The sequence below is a fragment of the Erinaceus europaeus genome, chromosome 9 (assembly GCF_950295315.1).
Source record: "Erinaceus europaeus chromosome 9, mEriEur2.1, whole genome shotgun sequence".
Classification (NCBI taxonomy): domain Eukaryota; kingdom Metazoa; phylum Chordata; class Mammalia; order Eulipotyphla; family Erinaceidae; genus Erinaceus; species Erinaceus europaeus.
This window is the reverse complement of record NC_080170.1, coordinates 31,496,667-31,516,609: the sequence shown is the minus strand read 5'-3', so window position 1 is coordinate 31,516,609 and position 19,943 is coordinate 31,496,667. Positions and strand designations below refer to the sequence as shown.

The 19,943-nt window shown below is 40.0% G+C and overlaps 1 protein-coding gene across 3 annotated transcripts in view; it reads left to right on the top strand.

Moving 5' to 3' along the window:
• Nucleotides 1–18,048, top strand: part of MFSD1 (major facilitator superfamily domain containing 1) — a 31,671-nt gene extending 13,623 nt beyond the window's left edge. Inside the window, exons 8-16 of one of the 3 annotated variants that reach the window (XM_016194038.2) lie at nt 1,468–1,566; nt 4,215–4,326; nt 5,404–5,460; nt 6,013–6,169; nt 9,058–9,155; nt 9,685–9,797; nt 11,334–11,381; nt 14,692–14,749; nt 17,052–18,048. In XM_016194038.2, coding sequence (XP_016049524.1) covers nt 1,468–1,566; nt 4,215–4,326; nt 5,404–5,460; nt 6,013–6,169; nt 9,058–9,155; nt 9,685–9,797; nt 11,334–11,381; nt 14,692–14,749; nt 17,052–17,055 — 746 coding nt within the window. In that variant the 3' untranslated portion in view covers nt 17,056–18,048. Of the gene's footprint in view, nt 1–1,467; nt 1,567–4,214; nt 4,327–5,403; nt 5,461–6,012; nt 6,170–9,057; nt 9,156–9,684; nt 9,798–11,333; nt 11,382–14,691; nt 14,754–17,051 lie in introns of those variants that run through there. The other 2 variants (XM_060197582.1, XM_007536517.3) reach the window with 2 other exon arrangements.
• Nucleotides 18,049–19,943: the final 1,895 nt, after the last annotated feature.

Here is a 19,943-nt window from a genome sequence, read left to right as displayed (position 1 = left end):
ATAAGACAGAGTAGATGACTTAAGACTGCTTGTTGGTGGGGGCTGGGCGGTAGCTCAGCAGGTTAAGTGCACATGGCGCAAAGTGCAAGGACTGGCGTAAGGATCCTGGTTTGAGCCCCCAGCTTCCCACGTGCAGGGGGGTTGCTTCAACAACTGGTGAAAAGATCTGCAGGTGTCTTTCTCTCCCCATCTCTGTCTTCCCTCCCTCTCTCCATTTCTCTCTGTCCTATCTTTCAACAACAACAGCTATGACAACAATAACAACTACAACAAGCGCAACAACAAGGGCAACAAAATGAGGAAAATGGCCTCCAGGAGCAGTGGATTCGTAGTGCAGGCACCGAACCCCAGCAATAATCCTGGAGGCAAAAAAAAAAAAAAAAAAAAAGACTGCTTGGTAAGGGGAACAGTGGAACAGTGATGCCAGATAGGCAGCTTCACCCATTCTTCTCCATTCCCTTCCCTCCCTGGAACTTTGCTTTCTGCAGGACCTCTGCTTTGCCTTCCCAGGCTCTTCATTATCCCCTCGGTAATGGAGAATCGGAGAATTCTAAAGCAGTTTAGAGCTAGAAATGAGTTGTACCTTTGGTGTTCTATGCCTCTTAGGTTTCAGCTGGGGGAACTGAAGCCCCAGAGAGGTGAAGTTCTGTGTCTCAGACCACTCAGCTTGTCAGCAACACAGGTAGAGCCTATGGCCACTGACTTTATTTGAGCAGGTTTTCAGCTGGACTGCACCATACTTTGTTTCACCAAGTGTCTTTAAAGGTTCTTTATGATAAGTATAAACTTGATTGCTTTTTGTCCTAGATGGCTTTAATGGTGTAATTGAGGTGGTGAGGTTGGGAAGCTTTGGGAAGGAACTAGAAGGAAGATGAGGTGATTATGGGATTGGACTTGGCTTTCATAGTTCTCCTCACGTTCCATCAACAGCTGGTGCTTAGGCTGAGTGGAGACTGTAGGACTACTCTGCTAACTGGCCATCAGTTGTCCTGCTTTCAGGGACAGCAGTCTCCTGCTTTGGAGAATAGAGGCTGTACTGTCTCTGCCTTCTTGTCCTCATGCTCTTCCTGATGAATGACCATAGACTTTCTCACCTGTGTTTGGAAGTTGGGTAATGTGACATGCTGCTGTCTTTCTGTATCCTTTAGCTTGGCTCTCTTTTAAAAATACAATCTCGGGAGGCAGTAGCGCAGCAGGTTAAGTGCAAGTGGCGCAAAGCTCAAGGACCGGCGTAAGGATCCCGGTTCAAGCTCCCGGCTCCCCTCCTGTAGGGGAGTCACTTCACAAGCACTGAAGCAGGTCTGCAGGTGTCCTATCTTTCTTTCCCCCTCTGTCTTTCCCTCTCTCCATTTCTCTCTGTCCTATCTAACGACGATGACATCGATGACTACAAAACAACAACAAAACAAAACAAAAACAAGGGCAACAAAAGGGAATAAATAAATAAATAATCTCTTGTTATTACAGGGGGTATCACATGCATCCTTTCACTCATCTGTGCACTGGCCCTTGCTTACTTGGATCAGAGAGCAGAAAGAATCCTTCATAAAGAACAAGGAAAAACAGGTAAATCTAAAGTCAAAGAGAGCAGTACCTTGGGGTATGGTATTTTTGGAGATAATTTATATTAAATTTCTAATGCAGTGTTAAATGCAGGATTTAAAAAGATACTTTGTTTCTTATGGGTAGAACTGGAGGGGATTATGTTTAGCAAAATAAGTAAAGGGATAAAAGATAACTATTGGATGATTTCACTCATGGATTTTAGGGACCTAATAAACATGAACTTGGGGAAAAAAACAGAAGTAGGGGCTTGGGCAGTAGCGCAGTGGGTTAAGCACGCATGGTGCGAAGCGCAAGGGCTGGCATAAGGATCCCGGTTCAAGCCCCTGGCTCCCCACCTGCATGGGCGTCACTTCACAAGCAGTGAAGCAGGTCTGCAGGTGTCTGTCTTTCTCTCCCCCTCTCTGTCTTCCACTCCTCTCTCCATTTTTCTCTGTCCTATCCAACAACAATGACATCAATAATAATAACCACAACAGCGATAACAAGGGCAACAGAAAAAGGGGAAAAAAAAGCCCCTCCAGGAGCAGTGGATTCATGGTGCAGGGACTGAGCCCCAGCAATAATCCTGGAAGCAAAACCAAAAAACAAAACAAAACAAAAACCAGAAGTAAACAGTTTCTAAGAGAACTGTAGTGGTTATTTTTTGGGAGGTGGGAGGGTGGGAAAACAGAACTTTGGTGGTGGGAGTAGAGTGGAACTATACTCTGTATTCTTAATAATCTTATAACCTATTAATCACAAATAGACAATGAAAAAGTTTTTAATTCTTCCCCTTCCTCAAATTTTGGGTACCTTCCTTACCCTGTGTTTTTGGCAGAAGTTAGCACTCTGGGTTTGTACATTGTGTATTTAGAAAATGATGAAATATCCTGAAGGGAGCAGGAAGGTAGTCTGTGACTTCAGACTTTATTTTTATTTTGTTTATTGTTTGTCATTACTGGTCATTCACTGATATTGGATAACAGTTTTTTCACAGATAAAAAGAGAGACTGTTAACAGTGAGACAAAGAGTGTGAAAAAAAAAAAAGACAGGAGTCGGGCAGTAGCACGGTGGGTTAAGTGCATATGGATTCAAGCTCAAGGACCAGCATAAGAATCACGGTTCAATCCCCCGGCTTCCCACCTGCAGGGGAGTCGCTTCACAGGTGGTGAAGCAGGTCTGCAGGTGTCTATCTTTCTCTCCCCCTCTCTGTCTTCCCCATCTCTCTCCATTTCTCTCTGTCCTATCTAACAATGAAGACATCAATAACAACAACAATAACTACAACAACAATAAGAAACAAGGGAAAATAAATAAATAAATAAATAGAGACTATTATTCTCAGAGCTTACTTCAGTGTGGTGGGGACTGGGCTCTAACCTGGGCTAGATACAGGGCAGAAAGCACACTATTTTGTAACCTTAGGTTTTCTTTTTTTTTTTTTTTTTAAATATTTATTCATTTATTTCCTTTTGCTGCCTTATTGCTGTAGTTATTATTGCTATTGTTACTGATGTCATCGTTGTTGGATAGGACAGAGAGAAATCGAGAGAGGAGGGGAAGACACAGAGGGGAAGAGAGAGACACCTGCAGAGCTGCTTCACTGCTTGTGAAGCAACTCCCTTGCAGGTGGGGAGCCAGGGGCTCCAACTGGGATCCTCACGCCCAACTGGGATCCTCACACCGGTCCTTGTGCTTTGCGCTGTATGCGCTTAACCTGCTGCACTTCTGCCCGACTCCCCAGGTTTTATTTTTCTAATGTCATTTTAAATTGTCCCAGAAACTGTATCCTGGTAATTTATAGAGAAAGGTGTTTTTAAACTGAATTGCAAGAGAAAAACAAGATGATATATTTTTTCTTAGTTATTTTTTATTCGTGATTTAATATTGATTTACACAATTATAAGATAATAGGGGTATAATTCCATATATTTCCCACCATAAGAGCTCTGTGTCCCCATTTCCTCTATTGGATACTGTATTAATTCTCACAAGATCACAGACATGGGTTAGCTGTTACCTATCTATTTGATAAGGGGCTGGGTTGTGGTGCACTTGGTTGAGGGCACATGTTATAGTGCGCAAGGACTGGTTTGAACCCCTGGTCCCCCACCTGCAGGGGGAAAAATTTGTGAATGGTGAAATAGTGCTGCAGGTGTCTCTCTTTGTCTCCTCCTCTCTCTTCCCCATCCCTCTTGATCTCTGGCTCTCTCTATCCAATAAATAAAGATAATAAAAATTAATATATATGTGTATATTTATATACACACAGGTTTGCCATTTTTTTTCTGTGGTCCTTCTCTTTCTTTTCTTTTTTTTTTTTAATATTTTTTATTGCCACCAGTGCTATTACTGGGTCTAGGTGCTGCCACTACAAATCCACTTTCCTGGAGGCCATTTTTTTTTCCTTTCTTTTTTCCATTTTTATTCTATTTTATTCGATAGGAAAATTGAGTGGGGGAAGGTAAAGGAGAGAAAAATATAGATACCTACAGACCTGCTTGGCCACTCATGAAATGTCCTCCTGGATGTGGGGAGTTGGGGCTTAAACCTGGGTCCTTGCACAAGGCAATGTGTATGCTTAACTATCTGCATGTGCCACCATCAGGCCCCCCAGAAAGATAGCTTTAACTCAGGTGTGCTGACATCTTCTGCCTTCCTTCTCCAGGTGAAGTTATTAAGTTAACAGATGTGAAGGACTTCTCTTTACCCCTCTGGCTCATATTTCTCATCTGCGTCTGCTATTATGTTGCTGTGTTTCCTTTTATTGGACTTGGAAAGTGAGTACTCTGGTTTTTTTGTTGGTTAAATTATACCGAGAATTCAGTCATATAAATAAACTTTTTTTTTGACATTTTTATTATTATTATTTTTTTATATTTATTTATTCATTTTCCCTTTGTTTTTGCCCTTGTTGTTTTATTGTTGTAGTTATTATTGTTGTAGTTAATTATATCTTCGTTGTAGGATAGGACAAAGAGAAATGGAGAGAGGATGGGGAGATAGAGAGGGAAGAGAAAGATAGACACCTGCAGACCTGCTTCACCGCTTGTGAAACGACTTCCCTGCAGGTGGGGAGCCGGGGGCTTGAACCGGGATCCTCTCGCCGGTCATTGTGCTTTGCGCCACCTGCGCTTAACTGTTGTGCTACCACCCGACTCCCATAAATGAACTTTTTAAAAGCTGTACATTTGCTAGCTACAGTTTCTGTTTACACAGGAGTCATTTTATATCTTGAGATACAGTGAATCATTCTTTTTTTTAAATGTTTTATTTATTTATTTATTTATTTAATATTTTATTTATTTATTTGTGAGAAAGATAGGAGGAGAGAGAAAGAACCAGATAACACTCTGGTACATGTGCTGCCAGGGATTGAACTAAAGACCTCATGCTTGAGAGTCCAGTGCTTTATCTACTGCGTCACCTCCTGGACCACTCAGTGAATCATTCTTTTAGCTTTATTTAGGTCTAGTACTAGTTTAATTTTTTCTTTGTTCTTTCAGAGAAGTAAGTTTTGGATAGTAATGTGGATTGTCTTAGTAGTTGGCTTTGGGTTGCATTACCTTTTACTTGCTGTTGCTTGGTTAGGCCACCAAAGACCGAGACTGGAGACAGTGTGCTGCCTCATTCCTCGGCTGCGTAAGTAACCAAGCAACAGCAAGTAAAAGGTAATGCGATCCAAAGTCCGTAACTAAAACAATCCACATTACTATCCAAAACTTACTTCAGTGATGACCAAAAAAGTGAAAATTATTATTTTGCCTTTTTTTAAAAAAAACACAAAAAACAAAAAACACAGTAGTTCACTCTTAACATGCTTCATTTCTCTCTCTCTCTCTCTTTTTAAATTTTAGGGTCTTCTTCATAGAGAAGTTTGGATTTTCTTCCCAGGCAGCAAGTGCAATTAACAGGTGTCTTATTAATTATGTGTTTATTGCTTGCATAGTGCGGATTTTTAATTATGACCAAATACGCTAAGAGACACAAAAGACATATCTGACCTAACATAAAAGTATGAGACCGAGACTGTATTGGGACTTGAATCCTGTGTGGCTATGTTGGCTTTAATAGAAAATGAAAGAAGTCAAACCTCTCTTTAACTTTTCTACTGAAGAGAATCATTTTAGAATGAAATGAGTTTGGGGGGCCGGGTGGTGGCGCACCTGATTTGAGTGCACATGTAACAATGTGCAAGGACCTGGGTTTGAGTCCCTGGCCCCCACCTGCAGGGGGAAACCTTCACAAGTGGTGAAGCAGTGCTGCAGGTGTGTCTCTCTGTCTCCTTCTCTCTCTGTCTCCCCCTTCCTCTCAACTTCTGGCTGTCTCTATCAAATAAATAAAGATTAAGAATTTTTAAAAAATGATTAAAAAAAAAGAATGAAATGATTTTCTTTGCATAATGACCTGTTAGTGACTTTGTTTTCTTGTACCTGATGCATCAGATAATCTTTTTCTCTGTGCAGTGTTGTATATGTCATATCAGCCCCCATGTCTCCAATATTTGGGCTGCTGGTGGATAAAACAGGGAAGAATATCATCTGGGTTCTGTGTGCTGTGGCTGCTACGCTTGCTTCGCATATGCTACTGGCCTTCACGCTGTGGAACCCCTGGATTGCAATGGTAATGAGGGGCAGCACTCAGGAGGATTTTTGTAAAGTGCATCCCCACTTGTGGCAGGGGAAAACAGTCTTGATTTTCAATTTCTATGAAATAGCTGCCTATAAGGTGCAAATGTTACTAACACATGGGACATATATATTTCACTTGCTTTAGTTAACAGGATAATTTCAGTACTGACATAGGACTTGAAATGAGTTTTCTAAAAGTCAAATTGTTTTTGATGCTTAGGTCAAAAAGTGATCTCAGATTCAAGTTTTTGCTATTCTTCAAAATAAACTGTGTTTAAGACCACAGGCTGAAGTGCTTGCATTTCTTAGTTGTGAGTAGGACATCTTGAATATTTGTGCACTTGGTGAGAATTCTGTAGGATAGAATTCTTTCTTTTAAAATTTTTTTTTGCCTCCAGGGTTATCGCTGGGGCTCGATGCCTGCATTATGAACCCACTGCTCCTGTGGCCATTTAATTAATTAACTAATTAATTAACTAATTAATTTTTGGATAGCACAGAGAGAAATTAAGAGTAGCGGGGAAGATAGGAAGAGAGACAGAGAGATTCCTGCAGACCTGCTTCACTGCCTGTGAAGTCACTCCCCTGTAGGTGGGGAGCTGGGAGCTCAAACTGGGATCCTTGCACCAGTCTCTGTGCTTTATACTATGTGCACTTCGCCTGGTATGCCACTGCCTGGCCCCTGCTTAGATTCCTGATGTAGAAATACGATAGAAGGGGATCAGGTGGCACACCTGGTTAAGTGCGTCTAGTATGCATAAGGACCTGGGTTCAAGCCCCTGGTCCACACCTGCAGGGGGAAAGCTTCACAAATGGTGAAGCAGGGCTGCAGGTATTTCTCTGTCTTCCTCTCCCTTTCCATCTCCCCTCCCTCTCAATTTCTCTTTATTCTATCAAATAAGTAAAATAGGGGGTTGGGTGGTAGCACAGCGGGTTAAGCACACGTGGCGCGAAGTACAAGGACCAGCTCAAGGGCCCTGGTTCCAGCACCTAGCTACCCACCTGTAGGGGGAGTCGCTTAACAAGCAGTGAAGCAGGTCTGCAGGTGTCTATCTTTCTGTCCCTCCTCTGTCTTCCCCTCCTCTCTCCATTTCTCTCTGTCCTATCCAACAATGACAGCAATAACAACAATAATAACAGTAGCAACGATAAATAACAAGGACAACAAAAGGGGGAAAAATGGCCTCCAGGAGCAGTGGATTCATAGTGCGGGCACCAAGCCCCAGCAATAATCCTGGACGCAAAAAAAAAAAAAAAGTAAAATTTAAAAAAGAAATACTATAGAAGCATCTTTACATAAATAACTTTATAAATCTTTGAAACTTCTTTAATAACTTTTTATTTATGTACTTATTTTCTCTTTTTGTTGCCCTTGTTTTATTGTTGTAGTTATTATTATTGTTGTTATTGATGTCATTGTTGGATAGGACAGAGAGAAATGGAGAGAAGAGGGGGAGACAGAGGAGGAGAGAAAGATAGACACCTGTAGACCTGCTTCACCGCCTGTGAAGCGACTCCCCTGCAGGTGGAGAGCTGGGGGTTTGAACCGGGATCCTTATGCTGGTCCTTGCGCTTCACGCCACGTGTGCTTAACCTGCTCTGCTACTGCCTGGCTCCCAATAACTTATTTTTAAGGTGTATTTATTTATGAGAGAGAGAGAGAGAACTAGAGTATCATTCCGGCATGTGTGATGTCAGGGATTATACTCAGGACTATGTTTGACAGTACAAACTACTCACTGTGCCGTCTTCCAGGCTGTTCCAGTAACTTTCTATGCATATATAGCCTCACCAGTGAGAGAAGAAGGGGTCTTTCATGTGGTTGCCATTATTGGATCTGGGCATTGTTTTCATCTCCCCTAGTTTCATAGTGTAAATGACACTACTTTAATCTAAATCCTAGGCTTGTTTTTAATTGAAAAAGTCAGCCTTCAGTGATGCGTAACAGCCATTATGATTGAAGGCTGCATGCCTTGCACTGGTTCAGTGGTTATTGACCCCAGAGGGCAGATAATGGGATGTTGGTGTGATGTTGTCTTGACTGATTAACTTTAATTTCTAGTAAATACTGGAAAATTAGCTTGCCTAAACTTTGGCAATACAGTTTTGTAACTTAGCTTAATTTTTTGTTTGATCCTGATTGTACTATGGGCTCAGCATAACAATGTTTAAGACAATATGTATATTTTTCATTACTAAGCATCATTTTAGAGCATGAGTGTTTTTTTTTTTTTTTTTAAGATTTATTTATGGGAGCTGGGCGGTAGCGCAGTGGGTTAAGCGCACATAGCACAAAGCGCAAGGGCCGGCGTAAGGATCCTAGTTCAAGCCCCCAGCTCCCTACTTGCAGGGAGTTGCTTTGTAAGTGGTGAAGCAGGTCTGCAGGTATCTTTCTCTCCCCCTCTCTGTCTTCCCCTCCTCTTTCCATTTCTCTCTGTCCTATCCAATAGCAACAAAAGCTATGATAACAATAATAGTAGCAGCTACAATGAGTGTAACAGTGAGGGCAACAAAATGGGAAAAGTGGCCTCCAGGAGCAGTGGATTTGTAGTGCAGGCACTGAGCTCCAGCAATAACCCTGGAGGCAAAAACAAAACAAAAAAAGACTTATTTATTAGTGCATGACTCTGGTATGTGTAGTGCTAGGGCTTGAACTCAGGGTTTGATGCTCATAGGCCTAACCACCCTATGACATATACCACCACACCTCCACTCGGGCCCTGGGTAACGGTATTTTTATATTGAATATGAGTTGTAGCTTAGTGATAATAAAATCTGCATAGTTATTCCCTACTGACTGTTATGTTACTCTTACTAATCTCTATCAAAATCATCGTTTGGTTAATAATCGACATTCCTTTTCCACATTGCTTTTCACAGTCTCTCCTGGGAGTCTCCTACTCATTGCTGGCTTGTGCATTGTGGCCAATGGTGGCGTTTGTAGTGCCTGAACATCAGTTGGGAACTGCATATGGCTTGTAAGTGTTTGCACTGTGGACAGTACAGTATCTTTCTCTGCCATATTAATTGCCATCTGAAACTCTGGGTCTTCTGAGTGTAGTCATCTCAGGGTACTGGGACATCTCTGAACCTGGAAATACCTAGGAATTTCAGTCAGTCTACTTGTAATACTGTTGTGGCAACAAAAAATAGTTGAAACCTCCAGCAAGAGAGCTGGAGTTTGGCTAGCCCATCAGAGGTAGTTGTTGAGACTGTCTTTGCACAAAGCTGATTCTCTTCTTATTTCTCAGTGAGAGCAGGCCAGCTCAGAAAGGGAAACCACACCTGTTTTTAATTCATTAAGCAAGTGCACTTAGTATGTCAAAGTCCTTCACTTCACTTGGCTTAATAGAAAGCCTAGTGACTTGGTCAGGAGATAAACAAATGCAATCACATCATTCTCACTTGAAAACATCTTGTATGTGACTTATAGATAGTAATGCTTTTAGTGAATTATTAGTATGCAAAGACCTTTCAGAGTGAAATGTGATAATCTGTTTCTCGTAGCATGCAGTCCATTCAGAACCTTGGGTTGGCTATCATCTCCATCATTGCTGGCATGATTCTCGACACTCGAGGATACCTGTTTTTAGAAGTTTTCTTCATTGCCTGTGTTTCTTGTAAGTGTGCCATGTAGCAACATTTAATCTCTTTTACTATGTAGCAGGGTGTTCTCATTTATACTTTCAGGTTTTTTATTTTATTTAAATTTTTTTCTTTTTTAAAATAATTCTTATTAGTGATTTAATAATGATTATCAAGATTGTAAAATAACAGTGCTACAATTCCACAAAGTTCCCAACATCGGAGTTCCGTGTCTCATCTCCTCTCATTGCAAGCTTCTCTATTCTTTATCTGTCTCTGGGAGTATGGACTAAAATTCTTTATGGAGTGCCGGAGGTGGAAGGTCTGGCTTCTGTAATTGCTTCTCTGCTGGACATGGACATTGACAGGTTGGGGAATCTCTTATTCTTTAGCTGTCATTTGTTTCCACTGCATTTTTTTTTTTCTTTTCTTACCTTGAGTTTTCACCATAGTTTAAGGAAGATTTGGGTTTCCAAATGGAAGATTTGATCTCAGTTTACTAATTCTTTACAGCAAAGTGGCTAGCAAGCTTGTTGAAATAGTACTTGTTAACAAGTAAGCCAGCCTTTTCTTGTGAAAGAAGTCCTTATTTAATATGTCAAGATGTCAAGATGTCAAGATGTCAAGATGTCAAGAAGAATGTGTTAAAAATAGGAAACCACATTGAAGATTATACTAGGCTTTATTTTTATTTTTAGTGACTAAAGAATGTACAGGAAGTGTAGTATTTGCAGATAATTACTTAAAAGTAGTGAAGAAAGAGTTGGGTGGTAGCACAGCAGGTTAAGCGCAGGTGGTGCAAAATGCAAGGACCGGCGTAAGGATTCTGGCTCGAGCCTCTGGCTCCCCACCTACAGGGGAGTCGCTTCACAAGCAGTGAAGCAGGTCTGCTGGTGTGTATCTTTCTCGCCCCCTCTGTCTTCCCCATCTCTCTCCATTTCTCTCTGTCCTAGCCAACAACGACATCAGTAACAACAACAATAGAACAAGGGCAACGAAAGGAAATAAATAAATATTAAAAAAATAAATAAAAGTGGAGGAATGGCTTAACTGGTAACTAATGTATCATTATCTCATAATTTTAGAAATAAGCACATCAGATTATATATATATATTTTAAATTAGAATCATGAGAATTCTAAATAATGTTTTAAGACTGTCTTGTCTAGTTCTGGTGGTACAAAAAGCTGATTAATTTCAGTCTTCAGTCCCATATATGTCTATTTCTCAGACTAAACATGATATTTAAAACCATCTTTTTTTGTTGTTGTTAAAGTAAATTCAGTGTGACTGGAAAGGGATGAGGAGATGAGGTGCTCAGCTTTTTTATTTCTAGCCCTTTCATCCCTGGATGGACTCCAGTAGCTCTTGGAGAAAACAGTGTATAACTTAGGTCTAGTGCTACTGGGAGGGAATGTGAATAGAAATTTTATCTTTCAATGCCAGCTAGTGAAAAGGTGATGGTGTCTGACCTTTTACTTGGTAATTAGAATTACTGTGGACTCCGTGGGAAGAAGTACATGTTTTTAAGGGCTCTGCATTTTTATTTTATTTTATTTTTTCTCTTCTAGTGTCACTTCTGTCTGTGGTCTTACTGTATTTGGTGAATCGAGCTCAAGGTGAGTGTAAGCTCTGATCATTTTTCCCTCCTTCTACAGGATCACTGTGTAGGATCACTGGACTATCTGCATGCTTTTTTGGTGGCCAGTGCTTCTGTGGTTTATATAGTAATGATTGTGTGTTTACAATGATAGAAGCACGTTTCATTCTGTAACTTAGCCTTATGTATTCTGGAACTTTGTATTTACTGAAGTTATTGTCGTGTACCTCCTGGCCAATTTCAAGTTTTGTGATAAAAATTTAGATACTACTTATATGTTAAGAGGATAAAGAAATTCAGCAGTTTTGAATAACAAAGCCTTTCCTGTGTTATTGCCCCCCTCCCTTTTAAAGAAATAAACAAATTTATAGTTGCATATAGTAGTCTATATAATTATTATTAGTTTTTTTTTTCCTACCAGGATTTTTGCTGGGGCTCAGTGCCTGCATAACCCACTGGTGGCCATCCCCTCCCTTCCTCTAGAGAGAGAGAGAGAGAGAGAGAGAGGGTAAGAGGTAGGGAGACAGAGACAGAAGGAGAGATGGTACAGCACCTCCCCACTGCTTTGAAGGTTTCCCATTGCAGGTGCTCCCATGTGGTGACACAGGATCCAGCCAGGTCCTGAAGTGTGGCAGCGTATACAGTCTTACAGGCTGAACCACCTGCTGGCCTCCTAGTTTTATTTTTTTTAAAGATTTGTTTCTATAATGACAGTGAGATCAGAGCACTACTCTATCATGTGTAATGCTATGGACTTAACTTGGGGCCTGTACATGAGATTTGAGCCACCTCCCAGGTATGTTGGTCCATACTGCGTTCTAAGATTGAGAATGTTTGGCATAGAGCTAGAAAGGAGGATGGCTGGCTGGGTGGTGTCACACCCGGTTAAGTGCGCAAGGACCTAGGTTTGTGCTTCCATTCCTCACCTGCAGGGGGGGCACTTCACAGTCTGAAGCAGGTCTGTAGCAGGCTTTCTCCTATTTCCCCCACCCCTCCCCTCAATTTCTGTCTGTCTTGTCAAAAAGAAGCAGCAGCAGTAGCACATCAACAAAGGTTGCCAGAGTGGTGGATTCGTAGTGCAGGCACTGAGCCCCAGTAATAACCTTGGTGTGGCAATTAAGGAAAAAAAAAAAAAAAAAGATCTAGAAAGGGAAGATTGGTTTTTGTTTCTTTTTCCTTTTTTAAAATGTTTTTATATTTATTTACTTATTTTCCCTTTTGCTGCCCTTGTTGTTTTTCATTATTGTTTTGGTTATTATTGTTGTTGTTGTTATTGATGTCATCATTGTTAGATAGGATAGAGAGAAATGGAGAGAGGAGGGGAAGATAGAGACAGGGAGAGAAAGAAAGACACCTGCAGACCTGCTTTACCGCTTGTGAAGTGACTCCCCTGCAGGTGGGGAGCCAGGGGCTCCAACTGGGATCCTTATACCGTTCCTTGTGCTTTGCACCACCTGCGCTTAACTCACTGTACTATTGCCCGACTCCCCAGAAGATTGGTTTTCTGTTGCTAATACATAGCATTTGTACTTCTTTTAAAAGTAAGATTCTTTTCTTTAAGAAATTTACTTTATTTTTTTATTTCTTTCTTTTTACCAGAGCACTGCTCAGCTCTGGCTTATGGTGGTACTTGGGATTGAACCTGGGACCTCCAATGCCCAGGTATGAAAGTCAGTTTGTGGGGCTGGGCGGTAATGCAGCTGGTTAAGCACACATGGTGTGAAGTGCAAGGACCGGCATAAGAATCCCAGTTTCAGCCCCCCCCCCCCGCCCTGGCTTCCCACCTGCAGGGGGGTCGCTTCACAAGTGGTGAAGCAGGTCTGCAGGTGTCTACCTTTCTTTCCTCCTCTCTGGATTTCTTTCTGTCCTATCTAACAACAACAATAACAATATTCACAGCAACAATAACAATAAGGGCAACAAATGGAAAGAAAGGTCACTAGGAGCAGTGGATTAGTAGTGTAGCACTGAATTCCAGCAATAGCCCTGAAGGCAAATGAAAAAAAAGTCAGTTTGTATAATCATTATGCTATCTCCCCAGCCCCAAAACTAAAATTTTTATTGTATTTACTCCTATTAATTCTTTAAACTGACTTGCTTCTAAAGGCTGTTGAATACTTAGAAGAATGTAATATATATATGCTGTTGAAATATTGCTAGATCATTTTATTCAATTTATCTCAATTATTAAATATTAATACAATGTCTCAACTTTATCAAAACTCAGTAACACATATGTCCAAACTTAAAAAAAAAAAGCATTTAAATTTAAGGAATGAGTATTTGTAATATGTAAGAATACTTATATAAGGATTTATATTAATATGAAAAACACTTTTTTTCTTTGAAAAATTTCCAAGTTCTTTTTTTTTTAAAAAAGGGTTTTTATACTTTTATTTTATTCTACTTATTTAAAATTTTTTAAATATTTATTTATCTATTTTCCCTTTTGTTGCCTTTGTTGTTTTTTATTGTTATAGTTATCATTGTAGTTGTTATTGATGTTGTCGTTGTTAGGAAACAGAGGAATGGAGAGAGGAGGGGAAGACAGAGATGGGGAAAGAAAGATAGACACCTGCAGACTTGCTTCACTGCCTGTGAATCGACTCCTCTGCAGGTGGGGAGCTGGGGGCTTGAACCCGGATTCTTACGCAGGTCCCTGCACTTAGCGCCACGTGCGCTTAACCTGCTGTGCTACCGCCTGACTCCCTATTCTACTTATTTTTTTATTGAAAAATTGAGAGGGCAGGGACAGAGAGAGAGAGAGAGAGTGAGAGAGCGAGGTTCACCACTCATGAAGCCTCTCCCCTGCAGGTGGGGTCTGGGGGCTTGAACCCAGGTCCTTTTACATGGTAATGTGTGTGCTCAATGGAGTGCACCACTGCCTAGTCCCTATTCCTCATTTTCATAGATTGTTACCCACCCCCTTCCCAGCACTGCTCAGCTCTGGTTTATGGTAGTGTGGGGGATTGAACCTGAGACTTTGGAGTCTCAGGTATGAGAGTCTCTTTCCATAATCATTATGCTATCTACCCTCTCCCATTCATAGTCCTTTCTGTTACTTTTAAATTAAAGTATATTGATACTCGGATAATGTGCTGCTTTGCTGTTTGCATGACCTGGGTTTGAATCCAGCCCCCACCACATTGAAAGAAACTTTGGTGCTGTGGTTTTTTTCTCTCACTGCCTCACTGTCTCTATTTTGAAAAAGTCAACCTGGTGTGGTAAAGTACCAGAAATAGGAGAATTAAGAGAGTTTATTGATGGAAATGATTTGTGTGTGTATGTGTATTTGCATTTTACTTTAATAGTTATATTTTGTGCTTCAGGTGGGAACCTTAACTATTCAGCAAAACAAAGGGAAGAAATAAAACTTTCACATACTGAGTAAGTATTGAAAAAGAACAGAGTTGTCTTTATTTTGAATGTCTTAAACATTAGTGTTTCATTTTATAGTAGTTCGATTTGAACTTAGAGGAAGTTAGTTTTTTCATGATTTTCAGAGCTAATACTATCTGAAATTACTTTGGTAAGATGCTTGTTTGTTTCAGAAAATCAATAAAGGTGGTTATCTTGTTAAAATGAAGGAAAATGAACATAGGTCTTTAAAAAAATCTGTTGAAAGAGATAAACCTATGTATCTAGTGTTTGTAATTTATTGCTGAAGAGTTGTACATCCTTAATTCCTGTCTGGGTTCACCCTTCCATGCTCTGATATCTTTCTTACTTTTTTAAATTTCTTTATTGGGGGATTAATGTTTTACAGTTGATATTTTTCATTTTTAGCTAGTGGAGTTAATCTTTTATCTCCTCTTGGTACTAATATGTCATCTGTGTTCTTACTCATCTGAACAGATGGAGGTATATAGTATGGCCTTTAAATAATTTTTGTCCATAGTATATGCTAAAACATACTTGTAATTTTATTTCCTGTTATTAGCTCTAATTTTTCAGACATTGGATTTTTCATGATCTGACTTTTAAAAAAAATAAATGTATATCATATAAGTTTTGTGAATTTTTAGTAGTTTGAAATATGACTGAAAAAACTTTTTTTTTAATGTCTGGGGTTGGTTCTTGGCCATTTCATACTTCCATTTAGCATAGTAACTCTACTTCTAGAAATAAATAAAAAAAAATCAGAAGTATGACAAATTTTAAATATCTTACTGTATTTGCCTTACTATGTCAAAAATATTGGGAACAATGTAAATGTCCAGAAGTAGAGAAACAGCTAAGTATTTTTTTCAATCTTTATTTTTGAATTTTCTTTCTTTTTTTTATTATTAGTAATTTAATACTGATTTTCAAAATTATGGGGTATAATGAGTCCTCCACACAGTATGTTGTTAAAGTCATGCTTTAGAAGGATTTTTAATTTCAGAGATAGTTAATGTGCCACTAGTTACTAAAAGACAGCAAATATTAATAAACTATGGGGGCTTAGGTTGTAGCACAGTGGGTTAAGTACACATGGTGCCAAGCACAGGGACTGGCTTAAGGATCCTGGTTCGAGCCACTGGCTCCCCACCTGCAGGGAGGTCACTTCACAATTGGTGAAGCAGGTCTGCAGGTGTCTATCCTTCTTTTCCCCTGTCTTCCCCTCCTCTCTCGATTTCTTTCTGTCCTATACAACAACAACAACATCAATGGTAATAATAACAATAAGTGACAACAACAAGGGTAACAAGGGCAACAAAATGGGAAACAATGGCTTCCAGGAGCAGTGTATTCATGGTGCAGGCACCGAGCCCCAGCGATAACCCTGGAAGGCAAAAAATAAAATAAAATAAAATACCTAGATTTTATTCAGAAAGTGTGTAGGCATGTGTATTTCTGAAACCAGTTTCTTGTATGTAGCAAATTCTAAAAGGAAAAACTTCCAGATAATTGATAATTCATTTGAATAGTAAAGTTAAAAGAGTTCACTATTTACTCTTTGATGTTTTAAATTTTTTCTCTTTATCTTTTTGCTTCTGTGGTTATCACTGGGACTTGGTGCCAGCACTAGGGATCCACTGCCCATGGAGGCCATTTAGATAGGTCAGAGAGAAATTGAGAGAGGAGAGGTTAGATAGAGAGGGAGAAAGATGGAGAGATACCTGCAGACCTACTTCACTGCTTGTGAAGCGACCCTCCTTACAGGTTGGGAACTGAGGGCTTCGAACAAATTGTTTTGTTTTGTTTTTCCTTCCTTCCATCCTTCCTTCCATCCTTCCTTTCCTCCTTCCTTCCATCCATCCATCCATCCTTCCTTCCTTCCTTCCTTCCTTCCTTCCTTCCATCCTTCCTTCCCTCCTTCCTTCCCTTCCTCCATCCATCCATCCTTCCTTCCATCCTTCCTTCCCTCCCTCCCTCCCTCCCTCCCTCCCTTCTTTCCTTCCTTCCTTCCTTCCTTTCTTTTTCTTTCTTTGTTCCTTTTTTTGTATATAGCATTTGTTGTACTTCTAGGCAATGAGCAACTATGTGCTCTTAACCCATTGCGCCACCGCCCAGTCCCTTATTTAAAATTTTTTACATTGACCCTATGCTACTTGCACAGTCAAGAGACATTAAAAAAAGTTATCCACAAAAGTGTAACTTTCAGCATCTAGCATTACATATTTTATAGTGGTTGGAGCTGTGAATCACATGGGGCAACATGGTTTTTGCTTCCCTTTTTTGATAACCTATTACACGTGTTTTTCAGATGAGAAGTTTAAATGACTGTGTCTTGAGAATGGACTGCACACATCATTGGTTGGAAAACTTCCATTTAAAAAAAAAATTAGTTTGGTCTTTAAGAGGTATAATGGTTTTGAAAGTCATTCTAACTACATTTTGAACATACCTATTTCAAAGTACATTTGTGAGGACTGTTTTCGCCCGTGTCTCTTGTGTGCTGCTGAAGAAGCCTGCCTTGTAGTAGGCTTGTTGTGGTGACAAGTGCTCTGGGACATTATTGAGGACAGTAAGGAATGAACTTTTTTGGGGGGGGCTGTCTGTACTGAGCTGATTTTCACATATCATTGGGGATATCGCCTTTTCTTGAAGGAATAGAAGGGATTATTTTCTACACAGTAACAGTGACATTTTAAAAGGGCTTTTTCTTCTTTTTTTAATCCACTGGGTAACCTTTGGGAGATATTTTTATGAAGTCTCTTCATTTTCACAAATAGCAGGTGGTCTGCTCTCCATAACAATGGGGTTGATGAGCAGTACTCTTTTCTTCTTTCTTTTTTTGCCTCCAGGTTTATCACCGCTAGAGCTCAGAGCCAGCACTCCGAATGAAGCCACTGCTCCTGGCAACCATTCCCCCCTCTATTTTATTGGATAGGACAGAGAGAATTTGAGAGAGGAGGGGAGGTAGAGTGGGAGAGGGGAAGAGAGACACCTGCAGAGCTGCTCTGCCTCTTGTGAAGCGTCCGTCTTGTAGGTGGGGAGCCAGGAGCTCGAACACAGATCCTTGCACAGGTCCTTGTACTTAGTACTTAACCTGGTGTGCCATCGCCCTGCTTCCCTGAGCAGTTCTCTTCTGAGCTGCTTTTTCTTCTGCTTCTGAAGGTAGCCATTAGTTAGGAACATGATTTTGTGACCAAAACTTTCTAAATAGTTTTTCTTATATCTAACAACCAAAAAGTGTCTTTTAAACTGTCCTTTAAATCACATACCTGTGTGCATAAATAAAAAATACTGCATGAGGAATACTTGATGTCTTCTAATTAAAAAAATATATATACAAACACTTATTTTAACTTTTCTATAGAATATTATCTCCATAAGAAAATCTAATATGGCATAAAAAAATTTACCTAATTATAGTCATTGAAAGATTTTTGGGAATAGTGTTTTCTCTGGAGCAGGGCCATAAATAACATTTGTTTTTTTGCATTAAACAAAACATAGGTATGACAGTTCTACAAACGTACAATACTTCATATTAACTCACTCTTAGAGTATTACACGTGAAGTTTTTTTTCTTGTATTTGTTCCATATGAACAGTGAATACTAAACTAATAAAATAACTGGTTATAGTGTTTAAAGTATGTGGCCTCATGTTGTAGGCTTAGAAGTTCTGAAACAGATCAAAATTGCATTTCCTTTTCAGGGTAACTTCCCACTTTTCAGTTACAGTTGATTATGTCAATATTTAGTTAGTTAGTTTAAACTTTGATTGTTTTATGGCTGTAAGAGTACCTGACTGGACAATTATTCTCTCAGGAGGAGAGGAGGAGAGAGTTGGGGAGTCAGGGAGACTGGGGAAATTGGTTGTGCTATGTGGTCTGCTGCCTTCCTTTTTTTTTTTTTTTTTTTTTAAATCTTGTGCCTTTGACACAGTGATCTGTTACATAATTTTCAAGTGGATCATGTTCCATCCTTTTTGAAACTTTCTCTACACTGTGCCCTTTTAGAGTATTTTATCCAGGCCTCTCGTGACTTGTTCCACCTATCTCCAGCAGAAAAATAAAGCCTTCACTTAGAATTATTCTTTGTATAGAAAACACCCCAGGTTTTCCTGACATAACTATTATCTTGAAAGCCCACATTTTTCTCTCTTGGCTTGCCTTAAATTACCATGGATTATGTGTTGTGGATACCTACCTCTTCCTTTAGAGTGTAAGCTCCTGGAGAGCAGGCACTGTGTCTGTTATGTTCTTAGGGATCGCATAGATTGTGCTGAGCACAAAGGCAAGAAATATATAGGTTTTGAATGATGTATGCATTTTATTTTTATTTATTATTGGGTAGAGACAGAGTGAAATTGAGAGAAGAGTGGGATATAGAGACAGAGAGACACTTGCAGCCCTGCTTCACCACGAGTGAAGTTTTTGCTCTGCAGGTGGGGACTAGGGGCTTGAACCCGGGTCCTTTGAACTATTGTGTGTGCTTAGCCAGATGTGCCACTGCCTGGCCCTGTGATGCATAAATTTAAAAGACAGAATAAATTGGAATAATATTTTTGTAGGATAAACTTACAGTGTGAGTAAAAAGATAAAAGGGGAGGGGCTCTAGGTGGGTTAAGCACACATGGCTTGAACTTCAAGGACAGGCGTAAGGATCCTGGTTTGAGCCCCTGGCTCCCCACCTGCAGGGGAGTGGCTTCAAAAGCGGTCTGCAGGTTTGTCTACCTTTCTCTCCCCCTCTCTGTCTTCCACATCTCTCTCGATTTCTTTCTGTCCTATCCAGCATCAGTGACGGCAACAACAATAACAACAATAATAACAACAATGGCAAACAACAAGGGCAACAAAAGGGAAAAAATCCAGGAGCAGTGGATTCGTAGTGTAGGCACTGAGCCCCAGCAATAACCCTGGAGGCAAAAAAAAACACAACAGGGAAGATGGCAGGTTTGCCTACTTTCTGGTTTAGCACTTCTTCCATTTCTAATAATTTACCCCCATCCCCAACCAAAGCAAATGTGCATAAATAGAAGTGTATATATTGGATTGTGGGGAAAGTCATGATGTTTTTTTCCTGTGGAAAAATGCGTCATGACTTTTACGACAGCTTAATATATATCCACATAAGCATATTTAAAGAAAATATGTTTATTGTAAGGTGGTTTGTAATAACCTAAAGTTGGATAAGAGTAGATTATTG